This window comes from Phyllostomus hastatus, unplaced genomic scaffold (genome assembly GCF_019186645.2).
Source record: "Phyllostomus hastatus isolate PE091 unplaced genomic scaffold, TTU_PhHast_1.1 phas_contig_58, whole genome shotgun sequence".
Classification (NCBI taxonomy): Eukaryota; Metazoa; Chordata; class Mammalia; order Chiroptera; family Phyllostomidae; genus Phyllostomus; species Phyllostomus hastatus.
The window spans coordinates 32,431,720-32,449,733 of record NW_025333916.1 but is presented as its reverse complement, the minus strand read 5'-3'; the positions used below and the strand labels follow the sequence as shown (position 1 = coordinate 32,449,733).

The 18,014-nt window shown below is 47.7% G+C and overlaps 1 protein-coding gene and 1 pseudogene across 2 annotated transcripts in view; one reads left to right on the top strand and one right to left on the bottom strand.

Moving 5' to 3' along the window:
- The window catches only part of AHRR (aryl-hydrocarbon receptor repressor), an 81,969-nt gene that overhangs the window by 31,548 nt on the left and 32,407 nt on the right, over nt 1–18,014 (bottom strand). For both annotated transcript variants that reach the window (XM_045848035.1, XM_045848036.1), the window contains exon 4: nt 12,083–12,189. In XM_045848035.1, the coding sequence (XP_045703991.1) occupies nt 12,083–12,189 (107 nt within the window). The remainder of the gene's footprint in view (nt 1–12,082; nt 12,190–18,014) is intronic.
- LOC123824711 lies at nt 1,492–2,008 on the top strand (annotated as a pseudogene).

The following is an 18,014-nucleotide window of genomic DNA, read 5'->3' as shown; positions in this document are numbered from 1 at the left end:
AAGACATGTCGTGGTGAAAGACAACTCGAATAACTCATCTCCAGGAGACCGACACTCTAAGAAATGCTCAAGGGGGTTCTTCAGGATGAGGAGAAGTGACGCCAGATGGAAACTCAGAAGCTCGGGGACCAACAGACAGCACTAGGAGTGGTAAGTATCTGAGAAAAATATTACAGACTATTTTCACCTGTTAAGTTGTTTAAAATATGTAATGCTACTGAAAGCAAAATTTATATTGTTTAGATGGTTCAGTATATGTGTATATAATACATACAGAAATATAAAAGAATGAGGTAAAAGGATTTAATGATTTAACGCTTAAGAGTTTTACTTGAAGTAATACAATTTTAATTCTGGCTATTAAAAGTGGGGTTTGCTGCCCTGGCTGGTGTGGCTCAATGGACTGAGCGCCAGTCTGTGAACTGAAAGGTCACAGGTTCAATTCCCAGTCAGGGCACATGACTGGGTTGTGGGCCAGGTCCCCAGTTGCGGGTGTGCAAGAGGCAAGTGATGAATGTATCTCTCACACATCAATGTTTCTCTCCCTCTCTTTCTCCCTTCCTTCCCCCCTCTCTAAAAATAAGTAAATACAATCTTAAATCATTGATAAACTCTGTGGAAAAAAGTTGGGTTTACATTATATTCCCTAGAGCAACTAATTAAAAAATTAAAAATGAAATATATACCTAAAATCCAATAGGCATACTAAAATGGAGTACCAATAAATATCCTTATAATTAAAAGAAGGCATAAAAGATGAAAGAAAGGAAGAAAAATGGGAAAATTATTAAGTGTTAGACTTAAATCCAATAACACACTAATTAAAAGAAAGAGGTTGTCAAACTGGATTTAAAAAGAAAGCAAAACCGGGACCCGACTACACACTGACGACAAGAACTATATTTTAGAGCGTCTGGTGCACCCGCCACCAACTGCACAGCTGCCACCATCCTGCCACGACCACCGCAGGGCCCTACCCTCCGTATAGCTGCCACCTCTGGACCAGCGGTGTGATTAGGCCACACCCTTCAATGAGTAAACATATTCTCCAGTCCTGTGGCCTTCTTGGTCACACATTTATGGAGTTTCTGCAGGGCAGTGGAGATTACCGCCAGGCACAGCATGACCTCTGCGCAGACAAGTGAGCTGTAGAAATTCATTCCTACCCCACCAAGAAGCCCCCAGAAGAGTGGTTAGCCTGGACACAGAAGCGGTGAATTGAAATCTGCAGAGCACTTTACAGGAGTTCTGACCTGGACGGGTAAACCTCAGTGCACTTCCTTTCGATTACCTCACTGCTGCTGGGTTGAAGAATCGCTGCTTCCTGTTAGGAGGCTCATTGCACTTCCCATCGCTCCCAACTCCACACTCAAAGCACGGAGAATTTCAAGTGGAGTATACTGAAATAGACTCAGTTTGTTTGCATTATTTCTGTATCCACTTTTTAAGTTCTTTCATAACCCTACTGAGTGTTTTTTTAACTAAATTAACATGGCTCAAATGAACCACCCAGCTCCTGTGGAAGTCACATATGAACACATGAGATTTCTTATTACACACAGTCCAACCAATGCGACCTTAAGCAAACTTACAGAAGAACTTAAGAAGTGTGGAGTTACCACAACAGTAGGAGTGTGTGAAACAATTTATGACACTACTCTAGTGGGGAAAAAAGGCAGCTGTGTTCTCAATTGACCTTTTGATGATGGTGCACCACCATCCAACCAGACTGTTGATGGCTGGTTAAGTCTCATAAAAATTAAATGTCATGAGGAACCTGGTTGTTGTGTTGCTGTTCATTGTGCTGCAGACCTTGAGCTCTGGTGCTTGCTGCCCTAGCACCAATCAAAGGTGGAATGAAATACGAAGATGCGGTACAGTTCATAAGACAAAAACAGTGTGGAGCTTTTAATAGCAAGCAACTTCTGTGTTTGGAGAACAATTGTCCTAACATGCAGCTGAGCGTCCAAGATTCCAATGGCCATAGAAAAACTGTTGCATGCAATGAAATGGGTGCCTGATGTCATTGCCTTGGACGTGGATTTGAAACAGGGCCTAACTTGTCAAACGTGTGGGCGTGGTGAATAAGTCTAATGAAGCCTCGACAGGAATTTTAAAGAGCGGTTTTACGAGGCCACAAGGTAGACAGAATGGCAAACCTCTATGTGTGCGTTAGAGCAATCTACTTTGACACTTAGCAAAAGATTCTTAATGTTCAGCATGTAAAATGTGTTTATCATTTGTGCCAATTGACTTTTCCTGAAATCATGCAGTATTGAGTTATGTCTTTAAATCTATTCCCAAGCCAGAATCTTATCAACATATAAGAGGTTTTAGAAAGATTAGGTGTGAAAACACCCAGCACAGTACTCGTGTATATTTAGTATCATACCGAACTAAAAGCCCAGCAACTGTAAACCCTCTGGACCGTATGTGATTTATCCCTTCCTTCGTTTCAAACACAGACAATAAGGACCTACCGGTTATTTGCCTGCTCACTTTCTGTTTGCTTCTCCCACATTCATACAAGTACACATCAGGGCTGCTCAACTTTTTGAAAAAATTTTATTCCAAGTCTTAGTGATTATTTATTGTCATTCTATAAATCCCATGATGTGCTGCATGGAAAACCTTCTTTCTGAAAACCTGCATTGCGCAGAAACACATGTCTTTAATGTCTCTAGACAAAAAGCCTTAGTTAATTTTAATCTTGGCACTTGGGGTGCGGCTTCTATGGAAGCCCTGAGAAAAGAACGGGAGGCGCTATTAACTGTTTTCCATAAAATGTTGCCATTGTCTTGTGTGGAACATGCAGAATATGCTCTCTAATTGAGTAAATAAAGGTAAAAATACTTTGTTATTATAGTTAAAACAAGTTTTAATCATAAAAACTCTGAAATTCTTGTATTTTTCATACTTTCTGAGGTCGTTAACTAACTTACTTTGTTTGAAGTATGATTTTTTCCCTTCTCACCCTCTCTTGCAAAAAAATAAAAGCGGGTTTCTGCTAATGAATTGAGCAGACATTTAATATTTTATGTGTCTTTTTGAGCTGTGTAACTTACTATTTGGACACTTTATAATTTGTTTTATTATGTAATTGGTAAAATGGTGATGTGTATTAACGTGAGTTCAACCACGTATTTATACTGTCTGGGAATGTGTGGTTATTGTTCTGGGGGGGAAATAATCTGTCAGAGTTCACCAACTTGTGAAAATCTAGTGTGAGAGCTTAAACATCTAAATACATATGAAATGTATTTATCTTTTCCTAATTTTTAAAAGATTTTGTTTATTTTTGGAGAGAGGGGAAGGGAGGAAGAGAAATATCAATGCAGGACAGAAACATCAATTGGCTGCCTCTTGCATGCACCCCAACCAGGACCAAACCTGCAGCCCAGGCATGTGCCCTAATTGGGACTCAAACAGCGGCCTTTCACTTTGCAGGATGATGTCCAACCAACTGAGCCACACCAGTCAGGGAGATAATGGGATGCATTTTTAAAAAGTAAAAAGAAATACACTTTAAATATAACATAAATGGAAAAAAAGTTAAAAGATGGAGTAAAATATGCCAGGCAAACATTAATAAAAAGACAGCCAGAGTGGTTATATTGGTATCAGGCAAAGTAGACTTCAGAACAAGAAAAATTACCAAGAAAAGAGAGGCATTTTATGTAATGATAACACCTGAAGGGTCAATTCATGAAGAAAACAATCCAAAATGAGTATGCACACCGCGAAACAACTCCAAACTACAGAAAGCAAAAACTGATAGAACTGAAAGAAGAAATTTAAAAATTTACAATCATACTGGAAAACATTAACACTTGTCTTTAAGGTTGAGGCTGGATAGAAAACCTACAAGGATATTAAAGACTTGAGCCAACTGGATGTAATTGACGTTTATAGAATAACTCACCCCATGACAATGTCTAGTGAGGGCCCACTTCCTGGTTCATTAATAGCCATATATCACATGGCAGAAGGTGGAAGGACCTCTTTGGGGTCTCTTTTATAAAAGTACTAATCCCATTCATGAGTGCCCCACCCTCATTACCTAATCATCTTCCAAAGGCCCCATGTCCAAACACCATCACGTTGGGGGTTAGAGCTCCACATATGATCCTGGGGATTTGAGGCGGGAGATACAAATACTCAGTCCATAGCAACTGTCGATGAAACCAATAACTGTGTCTTTGGAAAAAATCAATAAAACCGGTAAACCTCTAGTCTAACTGACAATTAAAAAATGAAAGAAGACACAAATTACCAATGGAATAAAAGAGAAGACATCATTACAGAAACTACATTAAAAGGTATCAAACTTACCTACGGATGGGAAAACTGTGAACAACTCTGTATACATAAATTCAATAAAGTAGGTGAAATAGATCAATTCTCTGAAAGATCCAAACTACTAAAATTCACACTAAAACACATTGCCTGAATAGTCCCATATCTATTAAAGAAATTAAACTCATAGTTACAAATGTTCTAACAAAGAAAATTCCCAGACCAGTTGTTTTCACTAGTGAATTCTACCAAAAATTTCAGTAGGAATAATACCAATTCTACACAATCTCTTCCAGAAAATAGAAGTGAAGGGAATACTCTCAACTAATTTTATGAGGCCTGCATTATTATATCAAAACCAGACAAAGACATTACAAGAAAGAAACCTAAAAAATGCTTCTTATGAATATAAACACAAGTATTCCCACAAAATACTAGCAAATTTAACCCAGCAGTATATAACTAAGATCTAAACTGAGCATACAAGCTGGGCTCAACATTTGAAAATCAGTCAGTGGAATTTACAACATTAACAGAAGAAATACCATAGTCATCTCAATAGATGCAGAAAAATACATGACAAAAGTTAACACCCATCCATTATAGAAACTCTCAGAAAACAAGAGCTAGAGGGAAATTTCTTAATCTGATATAAGGCATGTACAAAAAAATAAAACAACAAAAACAAACCTCAGCTAGTCCATTTAAGGTTGAAAGACTAAAAACTTCTCCCTGAGACCTGGAACGAGGCAAAGGTATTCTCTCTTCTGCTACTCTACCTTGTACTGGCATTCCTAGAAGTGCAATAAGGCAAGAAAATAAACCAAACCAATTGAAAAAGTAGATATAAAACTGTCTCTATTCTCAGACAACATGATGATCTATGTAAAAATTCCCACAGACTTTGCAAAAAAAATCTTTAAGAAATAGTAATAAATTCAGCAAGCTCATAGATACAAAGTCAACCTAGAAAAACAAATTGTCTTTCTATATGTGAGTAGTGAAAATTGGAATGAAATAGTAGTTCCACTTATAATAAAAATTGAAATATAAAATACACATGTATAAGTCCAGCACTGTACACAGGGTCTGTATACTAAAAACTCAGAACACTAAAGACAGTATAACATAAGCAGAAGATCTAAATGAGATGCACATCTCTAAATGAGATGCACATCTCTAAATGAGATGTTGGTGTACCATGCACTGTCAGCACTTTCAGGGCATTGGTTCTCCCCAAACTTACCTACAGATTTAACACAGCCTCAGTCATAAATGCAGCAAGATTTTTTGTAGATATCAACAAGCTAATTCTAAAATTTATAAGGAAAGAAAGAGAAACCACAACAGCCAAAACAATTTTGAAAGAGAACAAAAAATAGAAAGATTCACACCAACTTCAGGACTTATAAAGCAATAGTAATTAATACAGTAGAGTAATTACTTGTGAAAGATCCAACCCACAATAGATGGAAAATAGTAGAGAGTACCAAAGAGATTCACAAAAATATGGCCAAATGATTTTTATGAAGCTGTGAAGGCAATTCACATCTTTGGGAAGACAGCCTGTCAAGTAAGTTATTCTGAGGTGACTGGACCTTCCTACGCAAAAAAAAATAGATCTAGATCTTGACCACTACCTTACACCTTTTACCAAAGTTAACTAAAAATGAACCAGAGACCTGAATATAAAATGTAAAACTATAAAAGTCTGGAAGGAAATATTTGTTTAAATCTTTGTCACCTTAGGTTAGGTAAACAGTTTTTAAATATGACACCAAAATCATCCTCTATTAAAAAATAAATTGACAAATTGTGCATCATCAAAATCAAATACTTCTGCTCTCTGCAAGATCTTGTCAAGAGAATGAAAATACAAGCCACAGCCTGGGAGAAAATACTTCCAAATCATACACATGACAAAGGATATGTGTCCAGAATATATAAAGAAATCTCTTAGCTTCAATAATAAGAAAGCAAACAATCCGATATTTTAAAATAGGCAAACAGTCTACAGAGAGGTCGTATGAAAGGCAAACAGACAAGTATCCTAATCCTCATAAGTAGCCTAGTATCATTAATCCTAAAGGAAACGTAAATTAAACCCTCAGTGAGGTTCCAGTAAACACCTGGCAAGACGGTGTTGAGAACAGACAAGAGCGCTAACTTGGAGCAACCAGAACGCCCATCACTGCCAGTGGGGATGCAACATGGCACAGCCACTTTGGAAAACTGTATGGCAATTCCTCATTAAGTTAAAAACTCACTTTATGACCTGGCAATTACATACATACATGCTATACAAACAAAACAAAAAAACCTATGTTCAGAGAAAAACTTGTGTGTGAATATTTATCGCAGTTTATTCTGAAATACCAAATCCTGGAAGCAACCCAAATGTCCCCCCACTGTGAGATGGGCTGGTACATGCCAACAGCCCTGATAAACTCAGATGCTAAAATCTTCAACAAATATTAGTAATTTGGATCCACCAGTACATTAAAAAATCATACACCATGATCAAGTGGGATTTATTCCATGGTTGCAAGCTTGGTACAGTACCTACAAATCAATAAATGCAATAACCACATAAACCAAATGAAGGATAAAATTCACATGATCATATCAATAGGCACAGAAAAAGCCCATATATGACAAATCCACAGCCAACATCATACTCAATGGACAAAAACTAAAAGAGTTTCCCTTAAGATCGGGAGCAAGGTATGGATGTCCACACTCTAATTCAACATAGTACTGGAAGTTCTAGCCACAGCAATCAGACAAGAAGAAATAAAAGTCATCTAAATTGGAAAGGAAGAAGTAAAACTGTCATTATTTGCAGGTGACATGATACTATATATAGAAAACCCTGAAGATTCCACACATATGCAAAGATGCTTAATGTCACTAATCATCAGAGAAATGCAAATTAAAACCACAATGAGATGCCACCTCACATCTGTTAGAATGGCCACCAGAAACAAATCAACAAACAAGTGCTGGTGAGGATGTGGAGAAAAGGGAACCCTAATGCACTGTGGGTGGGAATGTACTTTTGTGCAGCCACTGTGGAAAGCCGTATGGCCTTAACCTAAAAAACAAACAAACATTAAAAATGGAACTGACTTATGACCTGGAAATATATCTGAAGCAACCAGAAACACTGATTTGAAAGAATATAAGCACCCCTATGTTCACTACAGTGCTATTTACAATAGCCAAGGTTTAGAAGCAGCCCAAGTGTCCATCAGTAGATGAGTGGATAAAAAAGCTCCAGTACATTTACACAATGGAATTTACACTACTTGGCCATAAAAAAGGAAATCTTAGCTTTCATGACAACATGGATGGACCTAGAGGATATCATGCTAAGTGAAATAAGCCAGTTGGAGAAAGATAAATATCATATGATTTCACTTATATGTGGGATCTAATAAACAAAATGAACAAACAAACAAAATAGAAACAGACTCACAGATACAGAGAACAGACTGACAGCTGTCAGACAGGAGGAAGGCTGGGGGAGGGGGCTGAGTGAAACAGGTGGAAGTATTACGCAAAAGCAAAAAACTTACAGACACAGACAACGGGACAGTGATTACCGGAGGGAAAGGGGGTGGGGGCAGGAAGAAGAGGGTAAACGGGCTAAATGGTAATGAAAGGAAAGTTGGTGGCAGAAAATGGGGCTGGGTGCTGCCCTGAAGGAGCTGTGGGGACCCAAGAATCAGGCCTGATTATCAGCGCCTGGGCTTCTGCCTGAACCAGGAAGCCCCAGGGAAGACTCAGGCCCCTAGAGCAGAACCACGGGGTTGGCGGGGTGCAGCATAGCCTCCGGGGTGTTGCTCTCGGCAACCCCAGCAGAGGAGCAGGAAGAGGGCTAGTGGCGAGGACACTTGTGAACATGTGTGACACTATCTCCTAAGCTCCAACCAGGAGATTGGGTGCTTTGTGCATAAGCTCCTGTATTCACACCTCAGAACAAAAGTTTTTAAAAGATTTCATGATTAAGATTTTATTATATTAACTTTGAACATGAATAATAAAAGAGTAACGCCCATTAGGTTTGCCAAGAATAAAATTCAAACTGCCACATTTCCAGCTCCAATTTTGCTAACACTGACAACAAAAATTTAAGGAAAAATAATATTTAAGAATTTGCTTCCTAAAAACCTGACAAATAGTGAAGTGTGGAAGCATTTCCTGCACTGAATGCATGACGCGTCCACCCCTCACCCTGCTGCCGGTCCCACGCTCCGCTCCAGACAAAACTGAAATGAAACCTGCGCTCGTTCCAAGACAGGAGTCCCCCAAACACCCACGAACCCAGCAGACCGGACAGCAGTGATGTAAATACTTTCTCACACATTTTATTTTTTAAAAGGAAATGATTCATAAGCTCATAGATCCTCCTAAGAGCAAACCCAAATCCTTCTTCAGGGCACAGACCTTGGTGGGCCACGGGGAGTGTGGGGTCCCTGTGTCGATCAGGGAGGTTGGGGGCTCATGAAGCTGAGCTGGGTCATGGGGGGTACATAGCTGGCAGGTGAGAACACAGAGCCACTAAGCTCCATCTGACACCAGCACCCCCAGCTCCTATACTGCAAACCTCTCTCTCTCTCCCACTTCCCTCAGATCACTCTAGATGTTGACTGTCTGTCCGTCCATCATCATCCTTACTGTGCCCCACTGTACTTAGCTACCCACCCAGGTACTCAGAAATAGCGGAGCTCGCAGCTGGGCAGATGGGAAGACGGAGGGCTGGACACAGTGTCCACATAATGAGATGATGCAGCACGAAGGAGGGGGAATCCAGAGACCAAGAAATCTCTGGCCAGGGAAGAGTCTGAGGAGATAAAGCAGGGCAGGGATCTGGGGAGAGATGAGGAGGACGGGGCGGGGTGGGGGGGAACGCAGCAGAGCAACTTAGCCAAAGCTGACCACCACTACTCCACCCTCTCTTCTTTGTGAGCATTTGAAATTTCTTTTTTTAATTTTATTTTAATTGTTGTTCAAGTACAGTTTTCTGTCTTTTACTCCCATCCCAGCCCACCCTTCCAGCCCTCCCCACCTCCCTCCCATTTTCACCTCCCTCTAGTTTTTGTCCATGTGTCCTTTATACTTGTTTCTGTATACCCTTCCCCTTTTCCCCTGAAATTCCCTCCCCTCTCCCCTCTGGTCACTGTCAGTCTATTCTCTATTTCAGTGTCTTTGGTTATATTATGCTTGTTTGTTTGTTTTGTTGTTTAGGTTCCTGTTAAAGGTGAGATCATGTGATATTTGTCTTTCACTGCCTGGCTTATTTCACTTAGCATAATGTTTTCCAGTTGCATCCATGCTGTTGCAAAGGGTAGGAGCTCCTTCCTTCTTTCTAATGCATAGAATTCCATTGTGTAAATGTACCACAGTTTTTTGATCCATTCATTTACTGATGGGCACCTAGGTTGCTTCCAGCTCTTGGCTATTGTAAATTGTGCTGCTGTGAACATTGGGGTACATACGTTCTTTTGGATTGGTGTTTCAGGGTTCTTAGGATATAATCCTAACAGTAGAATTGCTGGGTCAAAAGGCAGATCCATTTTTAGTTTTTTTAGAAAATTCCATACTATTTTCTATAGTGGTTGTACCAGTCTGCAGTCCCACCAACAGTGCACTAGGGTCCCTTTTTTCTCCACAACCTCTCCAACACTTGTTGTTTGTTGCTTTGTTTATGATGGCCATTCTGACTGGTGTGAAGTGGTATCTCATTGTAAAACTTGAGCACCAACTTACACCACACACAAGAATAAAATCAAGGTGGATGAAAGATTTAAATATAAGCCGTGACACCATTAAAGTCCTAGAGGAGAACATAGGCAGGAAAATCTCAGAAATTTCATGCAGCAATATTTTCACTGATATGTCCCCTAGAGCAAGTGACGTAAAGGAAAGGATAAACAAATGGGATCTCATCAAAATAAAAAGCTTCTGCATGGCTAAAGAAAACAGTATTAAAATAAAAAGAGAACCAACTGTACGGGAAAACATATTTGTCAATTATACCTCCAACAAGGGTTTAATCTCCAAAATATATAAAGAACTTACATGACTCCACTCTAAGAAGATAAACAACCCAATTAAAAAATGGGCAAAGGACTTGAACAGACACTTCTCCAAGGAGGACACACAGAGGATCCAGAGACACATGAAAGATGCTCAATATTGCTAGCTATCAGAGAGCATTTGAAATTTCTAATAAAAAGTGGAAAGTGAACGAGGGGAGAGGGTGCCGATCTCTGTAGGGCTTGGCTGAGTGGGATAGAAAAGGAATCAGGTGAGTTCCCCTTAATCACCCAAAGGGGCTGCAAGGACATGGGGTGACTGATCTCAATGCCTGCAGTAATCAGAGGACACGCCACCCCCACTGCAGCCCACGCTGGTTAAACAGCCGAACAGCTAAGAACTTATGGGACTGATCAGGGACGCTGCCGAGAGGGCCCAGAAAAGCACCGAGCGAAGTTGCATTAAAGAGCTGGAGTCTGAGGAGCAGGGGCGAGGGGCTGAGTGGGCCTGGGGGCGGGGCCTCCCCTAGGGTCTCCACCTCAGACAGCCCAGCCCTGCTCTGGTCTGTAAAAGTGAGACACAGGGACCACAGAGGCTCCAGTAGCATGGCTAGGCATCAGGTGCGGGGTGAAGGACTGGGGTTTCCTTTCAGGGTTTGCCTGTCCTTCTGGTTGCTGCAGAGCAGGCTGGGGTGCAGAAGAACCATCTGGAGCAAAGTTGCTGCTACTGTTCAGAGAATGGGGACTTGACCCAGCTGAAATGGCACCCGCAGCCCACCATTTCTGCCCTTCAACCCATCAGTCTAATAGATGGACCAAGTGGGGAAGACAGACGAGGAGGCTTCACCTGGGGGGATAGAACCACCCACCAAACAGGGTTGGGAAGGTGGTAAGAACCAGTTCTGCTCCGGACATAGGGGTCCAAGGTGGACCCTCTGGGGGACACGTGGGTCCAGCCTCTCCCAGGGAAGCACCTTGGGGCTTCAGGGGCACCCTGGCTGCTGGTTATGGCGCTACCTACCATGGGCCTCTCTCTCTGTGTCCCCCACACCCCCCCACGCACAGAGAGATGGCTGCATCTTCCCAGTCCCTCCGAGAAAGGACAAACCAGGGCCTGGGGTGCTCAGTGACTTTGTCCCCTGGTGAGGCAGTGACAGCCTCACTCTGCAAGAGAGTGACTTGATAGAACCCAGAAAACTCCTCACCATTATATCTCCTTATGAAACTGACCACAGCTCTCCCATCCTGTATGTAAAGGCTGATGTGACAGGGTCAGGGAAGCACCCCAGAATAACGGAACGGGGCCAGGGGTGTCCTCTCAGGCGAAAATGCCGACCTGACCCTTCACATCCACCGTGTAATGCCAATAAATGGACCAGCCAGCCATGCCTGCCAGACACCAAGAAGCTTAATGCACAATTTGCTGTCCTTAATGTGAAAGAAAAAATACCCTGCTTAATAAGTTTATTAGGTTCGGCCACAGACAGGTAAAACCAGAGAATGCAGACTGAATACGGTGTTCAGATTTGAAGCGTGGTTGTGGCTGTTTCTCTCTGCTCAGCACCTCACCCTGAGCACCTGAGACCCCAATTTCACGCTTCTCCCGAGAGGTCCTGGGACTCCAACCACAAACACTTCTCAGAGCCTTAACTCAAGTTAATTGTAAATGGCGACAACCTCAGGGTCCTGGGGGAGCGGCCTGCACACCATGACCCTGCACATGATCAAAGGTCAAGAGGGCTCACCTCCAGCAGCAACCTTCCCTCCAGCACGGCTGAGCCTCCGTGAGGACCGCTGGCTCCGGGTGAGGGGGCACTGACTGCCGGTCGCAGTGGGCACTTCTCCTGCACGGCTGTCAGAGAGGAGGAACAGAGGACGTTAGCACCTTCCCGGGCCCAGGCCTGGTCGCAAGTCTTTGTGAAGTTACATTTCTCCATTCTTCACCCCATCGTTCTTCACTGCCACCCTCTTCTGACAACATTGAGGTTCCATGCTGACCTGTGGTCACCAGGACACACTGGGGCAGCTCAACCTCCCCGGGGAAGGGGGCGGGGCAAGTGGACCCAGGACCTCCGACCTGGGGAAGCCATTTGGGAGATCAGGACATCATACCTGGGCCTGACCCTGAGGACCCTGCCCCACTCCGCTCCCCAGAAACTGCTCTCTGCCCCCTCATATAAATTCCTCAGAGCCTCACTGGCTTCAGGGGCCCTGGTGTGGAGCAGGCCACACCCCACAGTTGTCCATTATCGCACTGACTGTTCCAGTTCCAGAAGTGCCCCGTCTTGCATTGCCACCCTTCCCTGTGACTCTGGCAGCTCCCTATGCCTACCCCATGCCCACACTCATCTCCACTTTGTGGGGAGGAGCTCAGACAGATAGATGTTGTCCATTTCCCAGCTCCCTGAAGCTGGTTAGGGACCCTCAACTGTATGCTCAACATCCTCAGTGGCCCCCAGGTTTTATGGGAGGACCCCCGGGGACAAAGGCAATGGCACCTAGAGGGACCCAGTCAGGAGCCCAGGCTTTGTCTCTGTGGAGGATGGGTGGGGAAGCGCCTCACAGCTTCTCATTACTGAGGTTTGCAAACTGAGGCTACAGGTGATGACAGTGCACTGAGGGCCAGGGGCTCGTCCAGGAGGTGGAGCTGAGCACTTGCTCTGGTCTGGGAATAAAATGTAAACACAAGCACTTAAATCTGCAGCATTTTCTCTTTCAAAACCAGTGGGTTGTGCTGAACTTTTGCTCCAGGATGCGCTGGTCTGCGATGCTTGTCATCCACTGACTGTGAGGGAAACCGCAAGGCTCTGCTTGCAGCTCCCCACAGACGCCCCTCACTCCTGTCAGTGAGAGGTGGGCAGCATCTGCTTCCAGGGGTTCCAGGCCCCCAGAGCCACAGCAGGACCCAAACATGCGCTCCAGCTTGAGACACTGTGCCTGACCCTCCTCCCTACAGAGTGGACATGCACCAGGCCACACCCCTGGGTCAGCAGTCCCCCATCCCACGCTGGGCCCCTTCATTTAAGCCCCCTGGTGCTGGCCGGTAGGGTGTCCTCTGGGCAGAGAACTCAACGCAAGGAGGTGGCCCTTGGGAGAGCCCCACGGATGGTGGCCACATCTTGGCCACACTGTGGCCTTTGGTCCCTGCTGGTCTCTCTGTCCCACCCTCTCTCAGAAGCCTTTGTGCCATCACCCTCCTCTCCCACAGCGACCTCGCACTACACCACTAGTCACTGCGCTGAACAGAACAAGAAAGGAGCCCATTTCCTCCCAAAGACAGGTGTATTCCTGGGGACAAAAGCAGTGGCACCTGGGGGGATGGTCCCCAGGGGTCCCTGACAAACAGGTGGAGGCTCTGTGTGCTGCCAGCCACCCTCTCAAAATGGCAACCTCACAGCAATCGAGCCCCTCCACAACGGCCGGTTTTCCAGGCAGACACTCGGAGCCCTGCGACGTGAAAGGCGATTATTTTTCATACCCCCGTAGTACTGCACTGGGCTTACTCCACACGGGAGTTCCCAAGTCTGAGAGCTTTGAACACACAAAGCTGCTACAGCTCTGCTTCCTGGAGGAAGACAGGTCCAGGGTCAGGCCCTTCCCCCAGAGGGACCTCCTGGTCTCAGAACACTACCGAAGGCTGAGGTGAGCTGAGCTTCGGGCAGAGGGTTTAGTCAGTGTGTTCTCAGATGCTGAGAATGATCAAGGAGAAGCTGGTTTGGGGATGAGACAAGGAGGTCTACCCTTGCCACCCCTCCCCCCACTCCTCCAGACAGCCCCTGTGCCAGGACTTGCTTCCCAGCTGCCCAGACAGTCCCACCACGTTAGGGTTTGGGGATGGACCTGGTGGGGGGCGGGTGGTGAGGGCAGGACCCCCACATCAGTACATCCAGGTCGCCTGCCACAGACCCAACCACCAAGACCTCCCGTTCAGCAACATCCATTGCAAGGGCTGCCCCAACCCCCACCCCCACCCTCACCCCAGCTCAAGTCAGCTCCCTGCCCCAGCCCTCCCCAACACTTCCCTTCAACTGAGGGGAAGGGGAGGTTTGGGGCTGGCCTGACCCTGCCTTTCTTCTCTCTCGCCCTGCAGGCCCAGTGGGTGGGGGATGCTGACTCCTACAGTTGCGAGGAGGGTGGGAATCCGGGTGGTGACGTCACTGCGGATGCGGAGGCCGACCCCTTGCCACCCCCTCGCCGGACCCGACCTCGACCCCTACTGCAGTGTGCACAGTTCACTCCCAGGTGCACGGGGGCTGCAGCCCACGTGTGGTGCCAAAAGTGGGGTGTCTCCCCCACTTCCTAACTTCTACCCCATCCCCTGTACCTCTCTGTACCTGTACACCTTCCCCCATCGCGTCCCACCCCACATCTCTGCACCCAGATACCATCCCCAGCATCGCGTGTCCCCCTCCCGCATGTCCCCTCCCCTCCGCCGCAGCTGTGCTGCGGACACACACACCCCCACTTCCCCGCTCCACATCTCTGTACCCGGACACCGCCCCCTCAGCATCGCGGGGTCCCCCCCTGCGCCGCGGGCACCCCCACTTCCCTCCTCCGCAGCCACATTCCGGGCCACACCCAGCGGCCTCCTCGGGTCCTGTCACGCGATGGGGCCTCAGCGCGCAGTGACAGCCGCCTGGACCCCGGCCAGGACCTCGCGTGCGAGCAGGACCGCCACCCCCACCCCCAGGCCTGCGGCGAGACAGAAAGAAACCGAGTGCGATTCACAGGGGTGGGACGGGGCATAGCGGGGGAGGGGCGGGGAGGGGAGGTGGTGGCCCGCTTTCCAGAAATCCCTGAGCCAACATGGCCTGCCCCCTCACTTCCCAGGTCCCCAGTTCAGGGGCTCTCAGGATGTTGAAGCAGAGCAGCAAACTCCAATGGGGGAGGATCACAGCGGGGGGGCGGGGGAGGGGGCAGCCCAAGTGCTGAGGATCAGGTCATCCCTGTTACCAGTGAGTGAAGGTGCTGACACACCAGGGAGGCTGTGGGGAGCAGCGCCGCCCCCCCACTGCAGGCCGAGACCGGGCCGGGAAGTCGAGCACCCCTCCCCCCATCGCTGGCACCTTCAAGTTCGCGCGCCCCCTCCCCCCTCCATGCACACGTGGGCCAATAATGGGGGAAAAGGCAGCCGGGGCTGGAGTGACGGGGCGCAACCTTGGTGAGGAGAGGGTCCCAGGAACACATCAAGAGTGCTGGGGAGCTCAGGAGCCAGCCAGGACCCCCTCAATTCTCCTTAGAGGTAGTCACACACAGGGTATGTGCCCATGCAAGATGGGGTAGGGGCTTCCCTCTGAGGCTCAGACTGAGGCTGACTGCACCCTGCCGGCCCTCACCCCGCACCCCCTACCCTGCTTGCTAAGAGACCTCCATCTCCTTTGCACAGAGGAAACTCAGGGCAACGTATAACCCTGAGCTGTGCCACAGGGGCCCAGTCCTCCACCGGCAGCTGTTTAGGGGTCATGTGCCTGAGTCTGGCCAGTGATAGGTGCCAAGTGCTCCTGGTGGAAGCCAGGAGATTCCCCCATCTCTGCCTCTGGACAGTGCTGTGATGCCCGGAAGGTGGCAACCACTTTGCTCCCAGTTCAGTGAAGCCAACTCCTTGGTGGAAAGACAGGTGGGTCTGGGACAAGTGAATCCACAACAGGTGAGCAAGTTTAGGTCAGGTGGGTCCAGGAAGGATGATTCCAGGATGTGGGGTGCACTGAATGTGGAATTCATGGGGCCGTCTAGGGGCTGGGGTACAGGACACCTGTCACTCAGGGTGACAGAGAGCCAGGACTCCCACAGGAGGCTGGACTGGAAACCCGATTCTGACCAGCTGCAGTTCCTTGAGTGCACGGGCCTGTGTCCACAGGCCGGCCCCTGCCTTGAATGGAACACATGCCCAGTTAAACCTGGCACTATTTCGTCATCAAGTCGAGTCCTAAGGGCTCTGCCCTGTGACCTGAACTCCATGCTTGGGGCAGTACCCACAGTGAGTGTCATCTGGGTGTTCCCTCCTCCAGCCCTGGTCCAGCAGCTTGCGGGGCCCTAGGGCTCGGCCTCTGCCCCAGGCCCTCACAGCTCGGAGCCCACCTCCACACGGCCTCGGGTCACTCTACGGGCAGCTGGCATGGCCTCAGCCCCCATTTTGTCCCGTTCTCATGGGAAGCTAACTTCCAGCCTGGCCCCCCCGGGAGTCGCACTCAGCAGAGGGATGTGCACAGTTTAGAGCCAGGTCCTGGGGTCCCCAGTGAGACGGGGTCCAACAAGGCTGCACACCTGACATGCCTTATGCAGCCTGGGCAGCGGGTACCCCATAAACACCTTTCTGTTCTGCTTCCACAGCTTGTTGCTGCTAACTCAACACCACCCACAGTGAGGCAATGCTACTGACTGAATACATGCCCCCAATTCATGGGTTGAAACCTACCCCCCAAGTTGTATGTGGAAGTGGGGCTTTGGGGGATGATTGAGTCATGAGGATGGAGCCCCGTGAGTGTGATTAGTTCCCTTACCCCACCTCCATGGCCTTGTGAGGACAGACAGAAGGCAGCATCTGCTGCCAGAAGAGGTTCTCACCAGAACCCAGCCGTGTGGGCACCCTGGGCTCACACGTCCAGCCTCCACAAAGTGAGGCAGAAGTGTCTGTTTATAAGCCGCCCCGTCCATGGCAGTTTGTTACAGCAGCCCGGTTTGACTAAGATGGGTAGTTACCAAAGTATACAGATGGTGACCACGTGGCCACACGCTGAGTGGGGCAGAGTCCCTGGCAGCCTGTTCACAAGGGTCACTTGCCAGGTGCACTCCAGGTGGCCCGTCCCCTTTGTACAGCCAAGAAACTGGGATCTGGGACGGGGGCAGTGTAATGGGAGTGCGCTTCCCCTCTTGGTGACTATGGTGACACCTCTCCAAGGGCCCAGAGGCAACGTGAGTCCAGGAGTTGACAAACAACCAGGAAAGCCCCAGCTCACCTCTCACAACACCTGTTCGATTCGTGCATGTGCCCGACAGGCATGTTTGTGAGTCCCGCACAGTGCACTGCGGCAGGACCAAGGGGAGTAAATGACAAGGGCCTGGCAGGGAGGGAGGATGGGCGGGTGCTCCAGGGCAGAGACAGAGGGCAGGAGCTCCAGGAGATGGAGGAGAGAGTGGGCACTGCAGGAGAGGGAGAGAGTCATGCTCCGGGGGAGGGAGAAAGGGCAGGTACCCTGTGGGAGGGCGGGAAGAGAGAGGGGCTGTTCCCTGCCCCCCACCCCCGCTCCCCATCCCTACTATGTCTACACACCAACTGCACCACCTGGTCAGCACTTAGTGTTTCTTGAAGGCTACAAGCTGTATTCGTAGAGGAAGCTCCTGGCCTCAGTTACCTTCTGCACAGATGTGTTGCCTGTACCTGGGATGCAGACAATTAATGCTTTGCATCATTCTAAGCAGCTGGCAGGTAACAGTCCTTAGTGCCCAACACCTGCCTGGCTCTGCACAGGGAGGGTGAGCAGAAGCACTGGGTAATACTCTGCTTCCCAAAGCCCAAAGGTTCCCGTGCTCAGACTCAGACAAGCACACCTCTCGCCCAACCACCCCAGGGAGGTGGAGTCCCCACAAATAAGTCAGAAGCGCCCTGGGTGACAGGAAATATACAAAGGCAACCTTACACTCAAACAGTGTGAAAGGAGACAGAGGGCACCTGGAGGT